This window comes from Chiroxiphia lanceolata, chromosome 7 (assembly GCF_009829145.1).
Source record: "Chiroxiphia lanceolata isolate bChiLan1 chromosome 7, bChiLan1.pri, whole genome shotgun sequence".
Lineage (NCBI taxonomy): Eukaryota > Metazoa > Chordata > Aves > Passeriformes > Pipridae > Chiroxiphia > Chiroxiphia lanceolata.
The window spans coordinates 19,946,342-19,963,103 of NC_045643.1; the positions used below are offsets into that span (position 1 = coordinate 19,946,342).

At 38.5% G+C, this 16,762-nt stretch overlaps 1 protein-coding gene across 2 annotated transcripts in view; it reads right to left on the bottom strand.

The window, feature by feature from the left end:
• Window positions 1-1,561: 1,561 nt before the first annotated feature.
• Window positions 1,562-16,762, bottom strand: part of CERS6 (ceramide synthase 6) — a 114,317-nt gene continuing 99,116 nt past the window's right edge. The window contains exons 9-11 of one of the 2 annotated variants that reach the window (XM_032693627.1): window positions 10,405-10,561; window positions 10,041-10,064; window positions 1,562-7,598 (exon numbers count right to left, since the gene is read on the bottom strand). In XM_032693627.1, coding sequence (XP_032549518.1) covers window positions 7,437-7,598; window positions 10,041-10,064; window positions 10,405-10,561 — 343 coding nt within the window. In that variant the 3' untranslated portion in view covers window positions 1,562-7,436. The remainder of the gene's footprint in view (window positions 7,599-10,040; window positions 10,065-10,404; window positions 10,562-16,762) is intronic. The other variant, XM_032693628.1, reaches the window with a different exon arrangement.

The following is a 16,762-nucleotide window of genomic DNA, read 5'->3' on the forward strand; positions in this document are numbered from 1 at the left end:
GTGTCCAGCAGAACAGGGCACAAAGAAGACCAAAAAACCTAGCGTAAATTAGGGAAATGGGAACCCTACACTCACACTAGCAGAGCTGGGACTAAGTGTAGAGCTGGAATCCCTTCACACAGCCTCCTAACCTCTGGCCTTCATAGCATGATGAGGTACTGAGTCATGCAGCAATTTGCTCATCTGGCACAGTTACACATTCAGATCCCTTCTACTCACCTTCTGAACCTACATGAGACCGTGTCATTGACTTCTAACTCCTCTAAAGCAGCACAGACCTCCTGTTGTCTTCTGAGAACCACTGTGTGTCCTGTGCAGAGGGACCTTTACAGACTTAAAGGCAGTACATAAAAAAAATCTTGCTCTTTATCACATTATGCTGAGCCACTTTCTGTAAACATTTGCTCTCCCTTGTGCTATGTAAGTTGAGGGATATACATGGCATAGGAAGCAGAAGACATTAGACATACCACTGGACAATTTTCCACGTAATTAAATCTCTTCATAAATATCTTCAATAAACATGAACTTAAATGCTATATTAAAAGCATTACAAGATTCTCTCTATATATATTATCATAGAGACATTTTAACAACTACAGTAATTAGTTTTTACACGATGGAAATCTTTAAAAACAATGCAAATCCCCAGGTTTACTTCTCTTTGAAAGGTAAAACTTCAACTGATATGTGAAGATTCCTATAAGATTGGTATTTGTATTATGAGAATTGTTGCCTCTATTTCCTGCTGAAATTATCAGAATGTTTTCATGCATCCCATTTCTAAGTACGCCCTCATAATCTTTTAATGCTGCACCAGATCCTGCTTGACAATGGTGTTTGTAGGCTTTACTTTGGTGAGTGTATGACAGCAATTCCAGCTCAGCGCATTGCTGAACATAGATAGATTCTTGGAAAAAAAAGAAAAACAAAACAAGAAAGAAAAAAAGAAAAATGCTTTACCCCTCTTCATTTCAATAGTAATAAAAAACATAAAATCCTACAATAAATAAGCAAATAAATTTGATCTACTGTAAGGGTAGAGGTCTGAAAGATTCAGGTTCCTTGGCAAAATCAAGAGCTGCAGCTTTCTCCTTAGGAGAACCACTATACCAGAGTGGCCCTCTTCTATCACTTCCAGAAGAGGTTATTAGGTGGTGCTTTGCTGACTGACAGTTTAGTCCAAAACATCTGACTGAATATCTATTTCTAAGAAACTCTGTCCACCTAGACTGAAAAAAGACAGCTTTTCCACAGCAGGTTAAGCTGGACATTCAGGAATTATTAACATGCAAAATTTTAATATTGAAATGCTAGGAAAATGTCTTTTTTAAAAAATAAAATATTTTAATTTGTATAGAGAGAACTTGTCCTTCTAACACTTCCTGTTACAAACAGTTTCATACCAGAAATAATATAAAATAATGCAGTGATGAACTCAGCAAGACACACTTGGATCTGCCCGAAAAGTGCTGGAGTCTGCAGTGTGGGGAACAATCTTTGAGCTAAAAGAAAGGAAAATATTGTTTGCATCTCACAGAAAAGAGAAGAAAACCAACACTACATTCCTAATACTTATGTTTATTATGAAAGTGTCTCCAAATAAAATAGCCCACAATATTGGTTGGTTCCAGAGATTTTATGAGGAATAATTATTTTCCATATTAAAAAAAATCCAAACCCCAAACCCAGTCAAATTAAACACAAAATAACTCCCAAAGTTCTACACAACAGCTATACATGAAAGGACTTTTAGCAAGTGTATCACTGTATTCAGGACAGTGGAATTCCTACACATCACTGCATTTCTGAAAGAGTTGCTCAAGCACAGGATTGTCATGAAAACACAGGTGAAAGTGTGTCATCTGCCTCACCCTGACTTGCAACAGTCAACATGCACAGTATGGTACAGTAAAATTAAACCCTAGAATTGCAAGAAGCTGAAGCTCAAGAGAAGCCAGAAAATGCGTACTGTTGCACAGATAATTTTAAGTCATGTAAGACAATCATTTTTGCCATTTGTCTGACATATGTGATCACTGACATAGCTCCAAAACATCATTTCATAGTATTTCCTCCCGTTTTTTAATTGAAAGCAATTTTAAAGACTGAGAATTCTGTACACACTCAAACACTGTGTTTTCATTGCAACTACAATCAGAAATCTTTACAATTTAAAGGCTATACACGTACATCACCTTCTCAAAATTCCACTAGTGCTTTTCAAAAAGAAAAGAAAGAAAGAGTAACATTGTCTTACTGAAGTTCCCATTAAGTCCCTGTTCCAAATCAAAACCAGTCAAAACGAGTAATACAAACTGGTTTTGCTTCATGGTTTAAAGGCAACTGTAGTTTGCAGAACACTGAAGTTAGGCCTAACAGAGTCTACATTACAGGAAGGGTAAAAATTATTCAATAGCTCCTCTCCCCCAAATGTCACAGGAAGTAGACAATAGGAGACATATAAAAATGAGTTGTAGCAAAGAGATTAAAAAAATACCAAAGCATCAACTGTAGAAAACCAATTTCTCTGAGATACAGAAGGCTGCGATAATGGGAAGATGAATGAAACAGTCATTAGGCTTCCTACTAGAGCACTCTGCATAAAACACACACAGTGACTAAATCAACCAGCATTGATCACCACTGACACGTGCTGCAGGGGAACGGCTGTCGCCGTCATGTCCTGTTCAGAAGCAGAAAGTGATTTTCACCTGAAACAGATACAGATTTAAGAGAAGAATCATTTCACTGTAAGCAAAACTTTAGTGCATGTATTTGGGTCTCAGAAAAAGCATTTGATAGTGGCAGTCAGTGGTCTCAGGATAGTCACAGGCTGAGACAGGAGCATATGAAGCTGTGACTCCTGTACGAATTCTGCTGGAATCATTAAATAAATAACACATAGAAAAAAACTACAAAAGGGCAACAAGGAAACAGCATGAGACACTTTGGTATTTTAAAACTAGCACTATTTAACACTGACACGACTCAAAAGACTCCAGTGTCCACCCTTGTTGTTTGATCAGATATTTCCACCATTTTCTTCAATGTTGTTTTTAATAAGAAAAAACCCACCAACCCACCATATATTTTTCTTTTGGTACAAAATATGTCAATACGGGAAACAGCAAAAAAAAGTGTGACCTGAATCTTATTTTACTATATTCTGGGCTTTCTAGGGAGAGAAGACAAATTCTTACTATTTACTAATCAACTCTACATATAATTTCCTCATTTTACTACTTCAACATCTCAACCACTGCGTCGTGTACTGTACTATAAAAAGGGAGCATAGAACTTGAAGACAAAGAGGTTATGGAGTACAAACCCTCATTTCTAAAATTACTAAAATGACGATTCTACAAAAAGTATGAACATACAGAACCTTCTAAGGTCTCACATTTACCATGAACCATGCGAATAATTTCAGCCAATTTTCTGGAATATGTGCAATTAACCTCTACATACTCGATGGCCTCCAAATGCATCTTGCAAAGCTCTTCATCAGAAAAGCAAACAAATACAAATGAAAAAGGAAATAATTGCACAGCATTTTCTCTGCAGAGTGCAAGATGAAGCCAAAGTTTTGACAACCATTAGTTAAAGCAATGAATCAAAGCACACTGCTATATCTGATCACTAAAACACTTGGTCCTTCCCACTAGAGAGAGGAAAAAAATGTGTGAATTCCTAATTTTTATTAAAAATCCTCTAGCTTGAAAGATCAGTGATTGTTTAGCAAAGCTTAGTGAAGTTCTCAGTGATTCCTTACTCTTATCCCATTTCCTCAAATGTGTCATTTGAATCACTTACCTCACCTATTTTCCAGACATCTCTGTATTAAACTTACATATTAAACTTATCTGTATTACACATATCTGTATTAAACTCCAAAAAGCCAGGCTTATAGGGGATAGGTAAGTCATTTGGATTTACCCGAATGAAGATAACTGCGTACATGCTTTAGTATATCATAGATGCAAATGAATTTAAACCTCAAAGGAAGAGTTTTAATCCCAGATGCAATCTTTACCAGTGAGGATCCAAAGGGACCTTGACATGATTGAGATGAGCTGATGAAAACTTCTTAAAGTTCAATAAATCCAAGTGCAAGGTCCTACATCTGAGTTGTGGCAATCCTACAGGTTGGATGGAGAAGTGATGGAGAGCAGCTCTGTGGAGAAAGACTTGAGGGTGGTGGTTGACAAAAACTCAACATGAGCTGGCAATGTGTGCTAGCAGCCCAGAAAGCCAACAGTGCCCTGAGCTGCATCAAAAGGACCACGGCCAGCAGGTCGAAGGAGACAATTCTACTCCTCTACTCTGCTCTTGTGAGGCCCTGCCTGGGGTGCTGTGTACAGGTCTGGTGTCCCCAACATAAGAAGGACATGGAACTGTTGGAGAAAGTCCAGAGGAGGGCCACAAAGTTGATAAGAGAGTTGGAGCACCTCGCCTATGAAGACAGGCTGGGAAAGTTCGGGCTGTTCAGCCTGGAGAAGAGAAGGTTGTGTGGAGACATAGCAACCTTCCAGTATCTGAAGGGGACCTGCAAGGAGGCTGGAGAGGGACTCTTTGTCAGGAACTGTAGTGACAGGACAAGGAGTAGTGGATAAAAATTGAAAGAGGAAAAATTCAGGCTAGATATTAGGAAGAAATTCTTTATTGTGAGTGTGGTTAGACACTGGAACAAGTTGCCAAGGAAGGCTGTGGATGCCCCAACCCTGGCAGTTGGATAACGTCAGGCTGGACAAGGACATGAGCAACCTGGTTGAGCATAAGGTGTCCCTGCCCATGGCAGAGTGGGTTGGGACTAGATGATCTTTAAGATCCCTTCCAACCCTTAACATTCTAGGATTCTATGGTACACTAAAAGCATATGTAGCCAGTGATGGTAAATCATCTCAAGGGTTGTAAGCCTTGACTGTAAGTCTGAATCAACACTACAGAGCATTGCTGGGGAGAACCAACAGAGACTGAAGGCCTCTTGCACAAGGATTGTTGTTGGGAACTGCTCTCTGCTCTGGTATCACCAACACAGCAGTATGTTGTCTATGTTGTGCATGTTGACGATTCAGAGCAATACTCTCAGGTAAGACAAAGTATTTTGCCAGAATGCCATTTTTGTAACCATCTATGCAGTGGAGGTAGTAATCAATATCATGGAAGGGGTGTGTTTAAACTGATATTCTCAATTACCATATTAGCAGGTCAGATTTCACAAATTATAATGTTCATTTAATATATTCCGGGATGATTTTATTTTAAAATCTTGGTATCATCTTGACAGTAATTACTACACAGCTGTGAATTCAAACACCATGGGTGGGCTTCTTTCTATTGAAATTGGTATATTTTCACATGTATAACCTGCCCTGTTGGTTATGAAATCAAATGCACAGGAGACAGAAGAGAAAAATTAGAGGCAGAGAAACTTTCGGGGGAGAAACAGATTTAAATAAGGCTCCCTTGCTCCCTCATATATACTCATGGACATATAAGCTGCAGCTTACCTGACAAGATTACCTGACTTTTTCAGAAGATGCTCTGTAGGTAGTAAAACTGATAGATCTTCTTCCATGATTTATAATTTTCCAGTTTTCTTACCTTTATTTTCAACTTTTTTTAGCACTTTTTTTCGTAACACACAAGAATCTTTATGGATAATAAAGGTTTCAGAAGTTTTCAAGAGCGACCAGTGGAATAGGACAAATCTGTTTTCAAAAGAAAGAAGTGACAACACAACTTTCTTCACTGGAGTCTGTATAAAATAGAGTCTTTAAACATGTTTTATGGCATCAGAACCCATGTATAGTTTGCTATTTGCATAGGTGGAAGGAATCAGAAAGACTTCCTGGCTCAGAGTTCCAGCTGAACACAGCACTCCAAACCCTTTGAATACAGAAGACACACTTAGGATTTTTTTTTTCCTGGTTTGTTCCTTCCTTCTTTTTTTCAAACTTTTTTTTAAACTATATATATATATATATGTCTTTGGTCTACAAGCACATTGGTTCTGTGTGCATACACAGCACTGTTGAACAGTAGGTTGCATAGAGTCTGCTACCCAAGAACCTTGCCTACTTTTGGCACTGCTGTCACAAATCACAGAAAAGTGTCCTGCAAGAGTTGTATGATCCTTAGCATCCTACATCAAACTTTGATCTAGAAACTGATCTAGTATGTATATAATGTTTAAGAAGATGTTTACTTTGGGTGTTACTTTGTCTTCTTTGGGACATTGTTTGTAAATCCTGAATAAAAAAGGAGTACAAAATTATTTTACAGACACCCTTAATTTTATTTGTAGAGGTGATGAAATACTGCTGAGCAATCAAAAGTTGCTGTGAATTACGTTAAGTGAATTTTGCTCAAGTTTTCACACATTTAAAATAAACTAAGTCTAGTAATGTATGGCCTTCTCTTCTTTACCTTACCAAGGAAGTGGCAATAATTTTAAGAAAAATATCTAGACTGAACTGTGTCTGAGGAAGCAATGAACTTTTCATGTGCTGTTTTTCCCATTACACCCCTGCTCTCAATCATGAGAATGTGCAAGAACAATTTCAGGTGTGAGGTCTGGATTCATAATGGTGCACTTGAACAAATACCTTTTTACATGGAATCTCTGCAAAGAGCTGAAATCTATAGAGGCAAAAAATTGAAAGGTCAAAAAAAAGTGAGAATGAGTTTATCCTAAGTGTTGACATCAATGCGTTTGGGTATTTGCACAACAAATCAAGTCTACTGCTAATGCAATTAACCACCAAATTGAATTTTAAATTATGCTAAAATAATATCCCACAATTACCACATTTTTTTCCCAAATTGCTAATTAACCACATTACCTACTATTTAAAATATTGATCCAGTGTTTTAAAATTTTATGTTGGAGGAACAGTCACTGTGATTTGATAGGCAATTTCAAAACCAGTACTTTAAAACACAAAGATAGCAAAAATATCTGAAGCTGATCTAAAATCTATAAAGCTATGCTCTATCTTACTGTAAGTAACAAATTAAGCAACTATTACTTATAGCAGATTCAGCAAAAGCATCAGGGATGGACAGAAGAGATCTGAGCATGATGCTCTCCACCACTGAGAATCCAAGATACAAAGTTTAAGAATGGATATTCCCTTTTGTCCAGAACTTCCCAAAAGAATACAAAATAAATAATATTTCCAAGACAGTACAAGTGAAAATACTGCTCCCATTGTGTCAGTTACATACACATACAGCATGCCTACGTATACAGAATGGTGTGCTGTCTTCATTCACAAACAGGAAATAATGGCAGTGCGCTATCAGAATGCTTTGATACTCATATTTTTTTCTGATGCTGAGATATATGAAGAAACCGCATTCACAACTTATAATTTACTTCCAGTAGCAAACAGTTCATTCTGTTCATGTCTCATGATTGAACTCAAGGATTAATGCTCCTCTGAGCAAGTGCCACCAGTAAGATACCCATTTGTCCCATTGGCACCGCTGGTCCCATTACTGGCCATAGTGCTGTGCAGGGCCTTTGAGCGAGGTACTGTTTCTTCCTCATCTGAGCTTGACTCAACATCACTTCGGGAATCCTTTGCTACCTGTAAAAGTTAAAAAAGAAGCAAGCAGTAGGTGACTGTAAGGAAACAACTCAGCTTTTTGGTTCAAGAGAATCAGAAATTCACACATTTTTCAATTTGAGCTTTGAAGGTAATCTCAGCTCTGGCACACTTCTCTTCCTTTGCCTGTCTGGACTCACTTCAAACACAGATGTCTGTACACATCTGCCATGCACATATGCCATGTACAAAGGGAGGGTGAGAACTCAGCACTCGTGCACTGAAGGTAGTACGTCCAAGTGCTCAAGGAAAAGGGTTGTGCACAGACTGAAGCAACCAACATCCAAGCTCTCAAATTCAACCTAGCCTCAGTTTCTCTGCTCTCCTAACTACAATTGTATTTCCTGTCCTTCATTTGGGGTGCTTCTCTTCAACCTAGTAATACAAAATATTCAACCCAACTTCCTTCCCCTCACCTCCCAGCTCATTCCCTAGAGACCACATGGCTCCAGGGAACGGTTCTACACACTAGCAGTAGGAGACAGGAGTACTGGCTGAAACATAACTCACCACACTGGGTAACTCCAGCCTCTGACTTTAGACAAATGGTGAGAATGGGGCTTGCAAACTGTGGACATAGTCCAGTTCAGTCCCTAACACAGGAGTGACAAACTTACTAGAGCAATTCAACTGTGTGCCCCATCGTGTCACTGGAAAGCTATTTCCGAAACAGACGACCTGAGCTGATAGAGATTGTCTGCTAATATCCAGCTGACTTCCTTGAAAATCTCCAAAACTGATAAGAGTGCACCAGATGAAGTACAAAAAAAGCATCAATAGAAAAATGTCTGAAGTTTAACCTGCATGCAGCTTTAAGAATGCAGTTTTCATGCCTGCTTCTACTCCTGTCTGTATAGCTGAGCATCCCATTTGTTCAAAATCTCTCCATGCTATGCTGTTTGCCACAGCAGGCAATTACAATTGGCTTTACTATAGTGAAGGGACATAAAGGGGGCAAAACATATATCAAGTCTTTTCCCTCAAAACCACTAAAGAGCAGGGCCACTGCATATAATTTTTTGCTTACAGTAATCTTCCCCTACTCCAGAAAGTCCTCATGACTCTCATCTCAGCCATTTGTCATTGGGGCTGCCAGTGTTGTCCTTACAATATCATAATATCTGAGTGACACTATTCTGCTTGAGACCAGTGAAAAAAGGAAACACAGGTCCCATATACCTCTTAATAAGTACAGTTTTTAATGTCAATGTCTAGCAAGCCCACAATTATGACACCCACGAACTTCAGCAGAGGCCAGAAATTAGGTTCCATGCTTACACAGCTCCAATTCACAGATTACTTCAGTGTCTTTCATATGAAGGGAGTTTTATATTAAATCTGTTAGGGGTACAGAAATACACAAAATTATACTGTTATCAGACAGAAGAGAATAGTCTCAGCACAGGGTACTGAGCACCTGTGATCAGTTCAAGGGCAGACTAGATGATTGAAAAATTCTACATCAACTTAAATTCTCTCAATATATTAGATTCACTGCTGATTCTTCTGCTAAAGTCCTATCCCAAAGCCAAACAATCAAATGAAGATTCTGTGCTGCAGCCACTTCATTTAAACATGTGATCTGCTCTATTTTTGCACTCAAAACCTGATATGATTGCAACATATCTTGCAGTATTTAGTTCTTCTCCCCAAAAGAACACACTGGAGTAATTTCTGTAGAAGTAGTCTAGAATATATATATATATATATATATATATATATATTTAGAAAACTCCTAAGTACAGCACCAGTGAGTAACAAATATATGATCAGGATTACATTACAAATTTAATGATAATAAATTCCTTTATCAGCTGAGCTGTTCCAAAGGTGGATACTAGTACTACAAAAACAAAATAATACTTAAGGACGAAAATTTACTGTAAGATATCTGTAAGGTGTCATGAAAATACTTCTTATATTACTGCAGAAATGGAAAGAATGGGGTTGCCAGTGAGGAATTAAGATCTGAAGGAAGAAGAATCCTCTGTGTATATGTCATACATATGCACCTTTAACCTGGTCACTGTGTTACCGCAAATGTCTAACTTTGCTCTTGTACAATCTAAATTTTCTCCTGTGCAATTGTTAGAACTACAAGGTGAAGGACTTACACTCTCAAGTATGCATCCTGAATGGTGACAGAGCAGCTGCTTATCCTGCTGATATATAGACGTGTGTGTGTATTTTGTGTATAAAAGGTTGCAGTATAACAGCACCCAGATACTACAGATAAATGTGGGTTTGAATGGTTTTAGGCAATGCATAGCCAAGAAGTAAATATGGCCTTTAAAGATAGCCTTAATTCAAATATATAAATATCAACAATGGAAAAAAATACCAATCAGAAACTACAAATTAAAAAACACAAACACCAGTCTTGTCAAAATAAATCTTTGGCAAAGTAACTTGAAAGAAACTTACCTGCAAGGGGTTCCACTTCCCAGCCTTCCAGCACAGCACAAGGGAAAGGATAAACAAGCAGAGTAAGAGAGAGTTGTTTTTTTTTTTAATCCAATTTCCCTAATGTAGTTTGGTTCAGTGTACCAGATTACAAAAAAAGAAGTGTGGAAGCACATATAAAGCAATCACTATGAAGAGTATCATTAACTTATCTGACAATTGTTAGGAGTGGAAAAAAGTTTCCATGAAAGGAAAGAAGAGTTTACATAAAATAAGATGTGTTTTCAGTAGTGTGTTATGGATTAGAAAAAAAACAGTAACCAAAAAGTGACCTGTATGGACATTGAAAAAGTTAAAATCATGAAACAGAACCATGCTGTCTTACCTTGCCCTTTGAAAGAGCTTTGTAGGCTGTCTTTATGATTAGGTAAGACCAAAGACAGTGCAGAATTTGAAGAACCATAAGAAGCACATTCAAGACCCACAAGGCAGGAAAATTGCCCAGAGCTTCATACAGTTCAAATGATGTTGTGTTTAATATCCTAGAAGAGAGAGAGACAGAAATAGAATAACACTTTCTTTAAGCTAACAAATTTCAAAGAAGACCTTTTTAAATCAAGATGAAAAGTACTTGATTAGATGGGATCCACATGTGTAAGCTGGTTCTCACAGTAATACTGGCTTGGACTGAACATCACAGGTTTCTCCAGAGAGAAACAACACGAGAATATTGCTTTTGATATTTAACTTCATTTTGCAGACATTGCATACGGAAAATATAGATCCTCAGTGTGCATTTCTCCACTCCATCTATAAAGCTGGCAGGTGTTGGTTGACTCAAATAACTCCTTCCCTGATTAATTACAAAACTTACTTTATTCCATTTTTTAAAAATAAAGCTATTCCATCTCAGCTGCCCCCAGTACAGGTTTGTTACGCCCATATTAGCACAGGTAAGAGCATGTATGAGAACTGTTAAACTACCGTGCAATCCACACGCAGCACCATGTTCTTCAAACCACATTCCAAGGCTGTGACAGTGAGCTGCAACCTCTCCTGTGTTAAATGGCACAACCCTGTACCAAGAGCCAGGCAATGCTCCTTAGGTGCTCCCATCTGAAGCCCTCTCTCCCAAAGCCAATCTCAAAGGATTTGTTTCAGTGTACACAACTAAGGATGTCTTTGTCCAGTTGGTATCAGCAACGTGACTGAAGTGGTGTGTGGAACCAAAAACAGTCTGAGACTGTTCAATTAAAGTGAAACTTCAGTGGCACTTGAACAATGACACATGGGGCAGGATTCACCTTCTTTCAGGGTTTTCTAAGAATTGGGGGCGGGTGTGTGAGTTCGGCTGTTTGGCTAAAATCTTATTTAGTGGAAACCTCAGCACCAACTCAGGATTCCAAGTTCAAAACAGCCAATCATCAAGGGGCTTAACCCTGGGTCTTGAACATCCTGGGTGCCTACAGTAACTGCTAAGGTACTAGAAAACTCTGGGGCCACTTTCTGCACAAAATCCAATTTGCACACCACATGTGTACAATCAAGAGTGAAGTTTAGCAGTTACATAAAGGACAGGTGGCCAACAGGTCAGCAAGGAATGGGAGACCTTATTGCAGCCATTCAATACTTAAAGGGGGGTTATAGGAAAGATGGGGACAAACTTTTTAGTGGAGCCTGTTGAGATACAACAATGGGTAACAGTTTTAAGCTAAACCAGGTAGATTTAGATATAAAGATGAGGTTTTTTACACTGAGGGTGGTAAAACTCTGGAACAGGTTGCTCAGAGAGGTTGTAAACTCACCATCCCTGGAAACATTCGAAGCTGGATTGGACAGGGCTCTTAACAACCTGACCTAGATGAATATGTCCTTGCTCACTGCCTGGGGGTTGGACTAGATGACATTTAAAGGTCCCTTGCAATGCAAATGATTCTATGATTTTAAGAAATTCAGGCAATTCTAGTCATTTGAACCAAATGTTTGAGAATCAGCATTTCAAATGCAGGCAGTAACAGATGTTGTAACATGACTTCTGAAGCATTGTGAATACAGCACTAATTTTCTGCCCAAATACTCTGCCGTAGCAGATGATTTCAACTTGGACCCCAGCAAAAAACATGAGAGCAGACAGTGGAGAACAGACAATAGAAACAATGGCATTTTTTGAAACAAATAATGATCTAGTAGTGGTTGTTAATTAGGGGGAGAAAAATAAGGCAATATTTTCCCCGCTGGTGTAAAAATTCATTAAAATCTCCATTGGCTTTATGTCCTTTTTCTTTGTTTTAAATTAACTATCACCGGCTAGTCACTAGATGGCGCGTTTAACCCAGACAACGCCCGCGCAGGTCCTGGCACCAGCCGCGTCTCGGGCCCGATGTGGCACTTAGTGCCATGGTCTAGTAACCACGGCAGTGTTGGATCAAGGGTTGGACTTGATGACCTCGGAGGTCTTTTCCAACACGATTGATTCTGTGATTCTATGATTCTAGGGGATGGCACTGGAGTCCCACACTTCTCTCAGTGCAGAAGTTACAGATACCGGTCTCAGCCTTTTAATAAGCCATCACATTTGCCACAATCCTTTACAACAACATAAAATCAGTTAAATTAGTATTAATAAGAAGTATGTACAGATAGCAAATCCAGAACACAATATTTAGTGGTAATGATTTATGTGTATAACAGCATTGATCAAAAATCAACCAGTGATTTCTAATACACTGACCTTAAATGCCTAATGGGCATTTCATAGTAAGTCTACCTTTTTATTTTGTGCCTTCTTACACTAAACTGCACATATGCTTCATAGTTTATCGAGAATTTGATGTTTTATAACCTTATTATAAAGCTGTATTTTTACGTCTTCCTGTTTATGGGGAGAACATTAGAAAAAGAAACTGTTTTCCAGTTTGCAAAGATCCCATCACATTATTGCTTCTGTCAGACAGAACTTTTCAGTCTCAGCTTTGTCTAATTTGTTCTGCCAATAGTAGCCCTACATGGCACAGTAATACCGCACTTTCCTGTTCAAGGAGACGCTCTCATGCATATCAAAACAGAACTCTAGTCAGCACTGTTTTACTTCACCAGTGCTTATTGCAGTTCTAACGATTATATCAAATTCAAACTTGAAATCAACAACTCCTGTACATAAAGTTACCATTGTTTCCACCCAACTGTCTTTATGGCTAAAATTTATAGCTCCAGAATTGTAGATGCAGTTTCTACAGGTTTCTGTTTATATTTTCATTCACTGGACCAAATTCATCTCTGGGGACTTCCACAGAGGTCAAGCCAAAAAGCAGCATTAGAGATGCAGATGGTCCAGTCTTGCAGAAGTCAGGAAGAAAGCAAGGCCAAAAAGAGTGCTTCTGGTATCCAAAGCAGTTTCATGTGCAAATGAGTCATCTAGTGTGTATTAGATATGGGAAATAAACCTTCATTGAAAAAGCAGACCTCTTTCTAACCTGCTCATGTCTGGCAAACTAAGGACAGGATTGGAATTCTCCATTAAAGCTGCATAAAGGACCTCACTAATTGCTCAGCAATGTTAAGAGGGGTTAGTGATCTGCTGGATGTACAGATAGAGCTAAGGCTATATCTAAGCACCCAGGGCTGAGCAGAAGCTGAGCGAAAAGAATAGAAAACAACAGAAAAAATGTAGTTAAGCAAATGCACTCTCAGTATAAATCTATTATTCCATATTAAAAGTCTGAAATGGGGGAAAACCCATACGTTTATTATGTGGAATACACAGAGAAATTCTACTCTGTGTAGAGACTGAGGAAAGGGGGGAGGGAAGAAAGGCTAGACCATTTTTCATCAATTCCACTGCTAAAAATATTCAATGGAAGCATTTTAACCAACCACACAACAGGGACTGCAAAAAGCAGCATGAGAATGGATTACACGAAGGAGAAAGTGCCTATATGATGTATATGCAAATAAATCTGAGGTTCAAATACTCAGAAAAGCATTCAGGCCCTTAAATCTGCAAATACGCTTGCCAGAATTTTTCAAAGCTGTTCAGTAGTTAAATCCCAGCTTTTCATAATGAATGGTGTAAACTTTGGTTCTTGAGTATCTAACTTGAAACAGCTGGACTTGATCTCATAGTGGAAAATTACTTTACGCTGCAAGTGCTCTACCTTTCTGAAACTTTTGGTCAGCATTTCTCAGACCTTTGCAATTTGAAACTAAATGTTAGCTTCTGTTTTTGACAATAGGTTCTGGACTGTAGTGATTTTTCTGAGGCCCTGGAAGATTTTGATAGCTGGACAAAACAACACAATCTCATGGAAGGCATTCTTCCCTCATTAAATGCATCCCAAGCAGGGTTGTGCACCTGGCTGTGGGAAGCTCTCAGTTTAGCATTTTGATTTAAGTAGTGTGGCTGATGAAGGCAAACAAAAACAAATTCACCCCTTAAGATCCAATCTGCTCTTACAGAAATCTGTGGTATTTTTTCAGGAACGTTGCCACAATATCTGAGGTAATCCTCTACTTACTGTATTACCACTCTAATTGAACACTCAGAATAAAAATAACACATTTTCAACAACTACTAAACAATCAGCATCAACACGTCAACAGTAACATAGGTTTTTCTTCTACTGTCTAACCCTTTATCTAGCCAGCAAAGCAGTACTTGAGAGACTATCAGCAACAGACCCATACACTGACTCATTAAGATTACACTCCCTCCCCTCAAATTAGTGGGCCCAAGTCCAGGCTCTTGCATAACAGTTATAATTCTTGGCAAGTTGATCCCTTGTCTTGCACCAAGGATGAAAGGAGAACCTGGAGATGAAGGAAGAGATATAATGAAAGAGAGGGATGGGTGTAAGAGTAAAACGCTTATCTGTATTTGTCTGAGAACTGATAAAAATGTGCTGTGTTTGCTTCTGAAAGGACCCTGAGAGGAACAAAAAGAGATAAAGAAGGGGATCATGTGGAAAGAATAGACATTCTTCCACATAAGAAGGAAATTATTGATAAACTCTTCAGAATGAAGCATAGCAGAATGATGAGCACTATTATCACGTCCAATGAGAACAGAAACTGTGCAGCTGAAATTAGTGCTACTGCAAGTTGCCTTAACTTCTGCAGCACTGTCCAGTGGCCAACATACTGTACGTGAAACACACTGAAGTCATGTTGTTACCTTAGTACAGTAGTCTGAAGTCTCAAAGTATGACCAAGGATAGTACAATATGATACTAGCTGGTCTAAATAATTCAGAATGAATGTCTTTATCTCCTTTACCTAGTGCATATTAAACAACAGTATTTTATATTGCACCATAACCACCTGTACTGGGACATATTTCAATACGGCATTCATGACAGAAAATAGGTAATTACATCTTGGTGGGTATTAATGACATTCAGATCCTATTTAGTGCAAGTAACCCAACAATACCACTGCCAGCAATGCTTCAAAGTTTCTGATTTTTTAAAATTTTTCCTTAAAAAAACCAAAACCAATTGCACTTACTTTTGCTCCAAAAACATAGTCATTTGTTCTCTACTATACATAGTGAAAAATGACCAAGACCAAAGAACAAAAAGCCAGAAGTTCTAAATTCTGGATTTAGTTACATTAACTTATGTGATCCAAGAAATTTTCAAATTTCCTTACATCATTCACTTTTTGTTAATGATGAGCACAAGGTACTGGTACGTTCTGTCGGCCACATAAAGATGCTGGGAGAATTAGCTTGTTTATAAAACACCACAGACTACTGCCTTAAAGGATGCTCTAAAACTGACAAGTAAGAAAAAAATATCACTGTGATTTACATGTAAATGAAGAGGCAGTGGAGTGCGAAAGCACACGTATGCACACATGTTGATCAGCCACAGTATGATAAATCAGCTACATTTCATCAGAAGTCAAGATTTATCTCTGGGATTCAGACCTTGATTGAAATCTAATAGGACTTCATACCCCAGGCTGTCCTAGTTACTTTTAATGACAATGCTACACAACAGACCTGACACACAGATATTTCTGCATGAGAGACTTCAGATGAGTTACACAACTTTTTACCTGAGAAGCGTATGGAATGATACACAAAATAGTCATTAAATTGAAATAACTTTGGTCTGTAGCACTTCATGTACTGAAGTCTTCAAGCTACAGCACAGCTAAGTATTTAATTATAGCAAATTCAGTACCTAAAGAGCTGTACTTCATCTTCTGAGTTTCAGCTTGGCCAGCTGCTGTGTCTATATCACTGTTCTGCTCTGAACAGATGCTTCTTGGTTCTTGCTGAGTGGGAGAACAAGTTTGTTTCCCTTTTCAGATCCTGCTGCCTCTTATGTTTTCAGCCCTCTAGAGAAGAACTTAAGCTACTAAGCAGCACATGGCAAATACAAGAGGAGTAGCAGAGACCCACTGTGAACTGAGAAGAGTCAAATGAACCAGTCACCCACACAGAAGCAATGAAACAGGGAAAGAAGGACTGGGAGAGACAGAGATGATCTTTTAACAGCTTCTCAGGCTGATTCCTCAGATTGTTTGGTTGGTGATGCTCATTACCCTCTTCTTTTAGACAGCTGATGAAAGATCTCTGCAAAATGCAGCCACAGAAAGAATATAAACTCTTGAGTAACTCAGTATTCAGAGTGACATTAAACCCCCACACTTCAATTTTTTCAGTGAGCTGAGCATCATATGGCATTCTGCTCACCCATATGGGCCCCACATTAGAGGATTTCCTGACACGGTGCCAA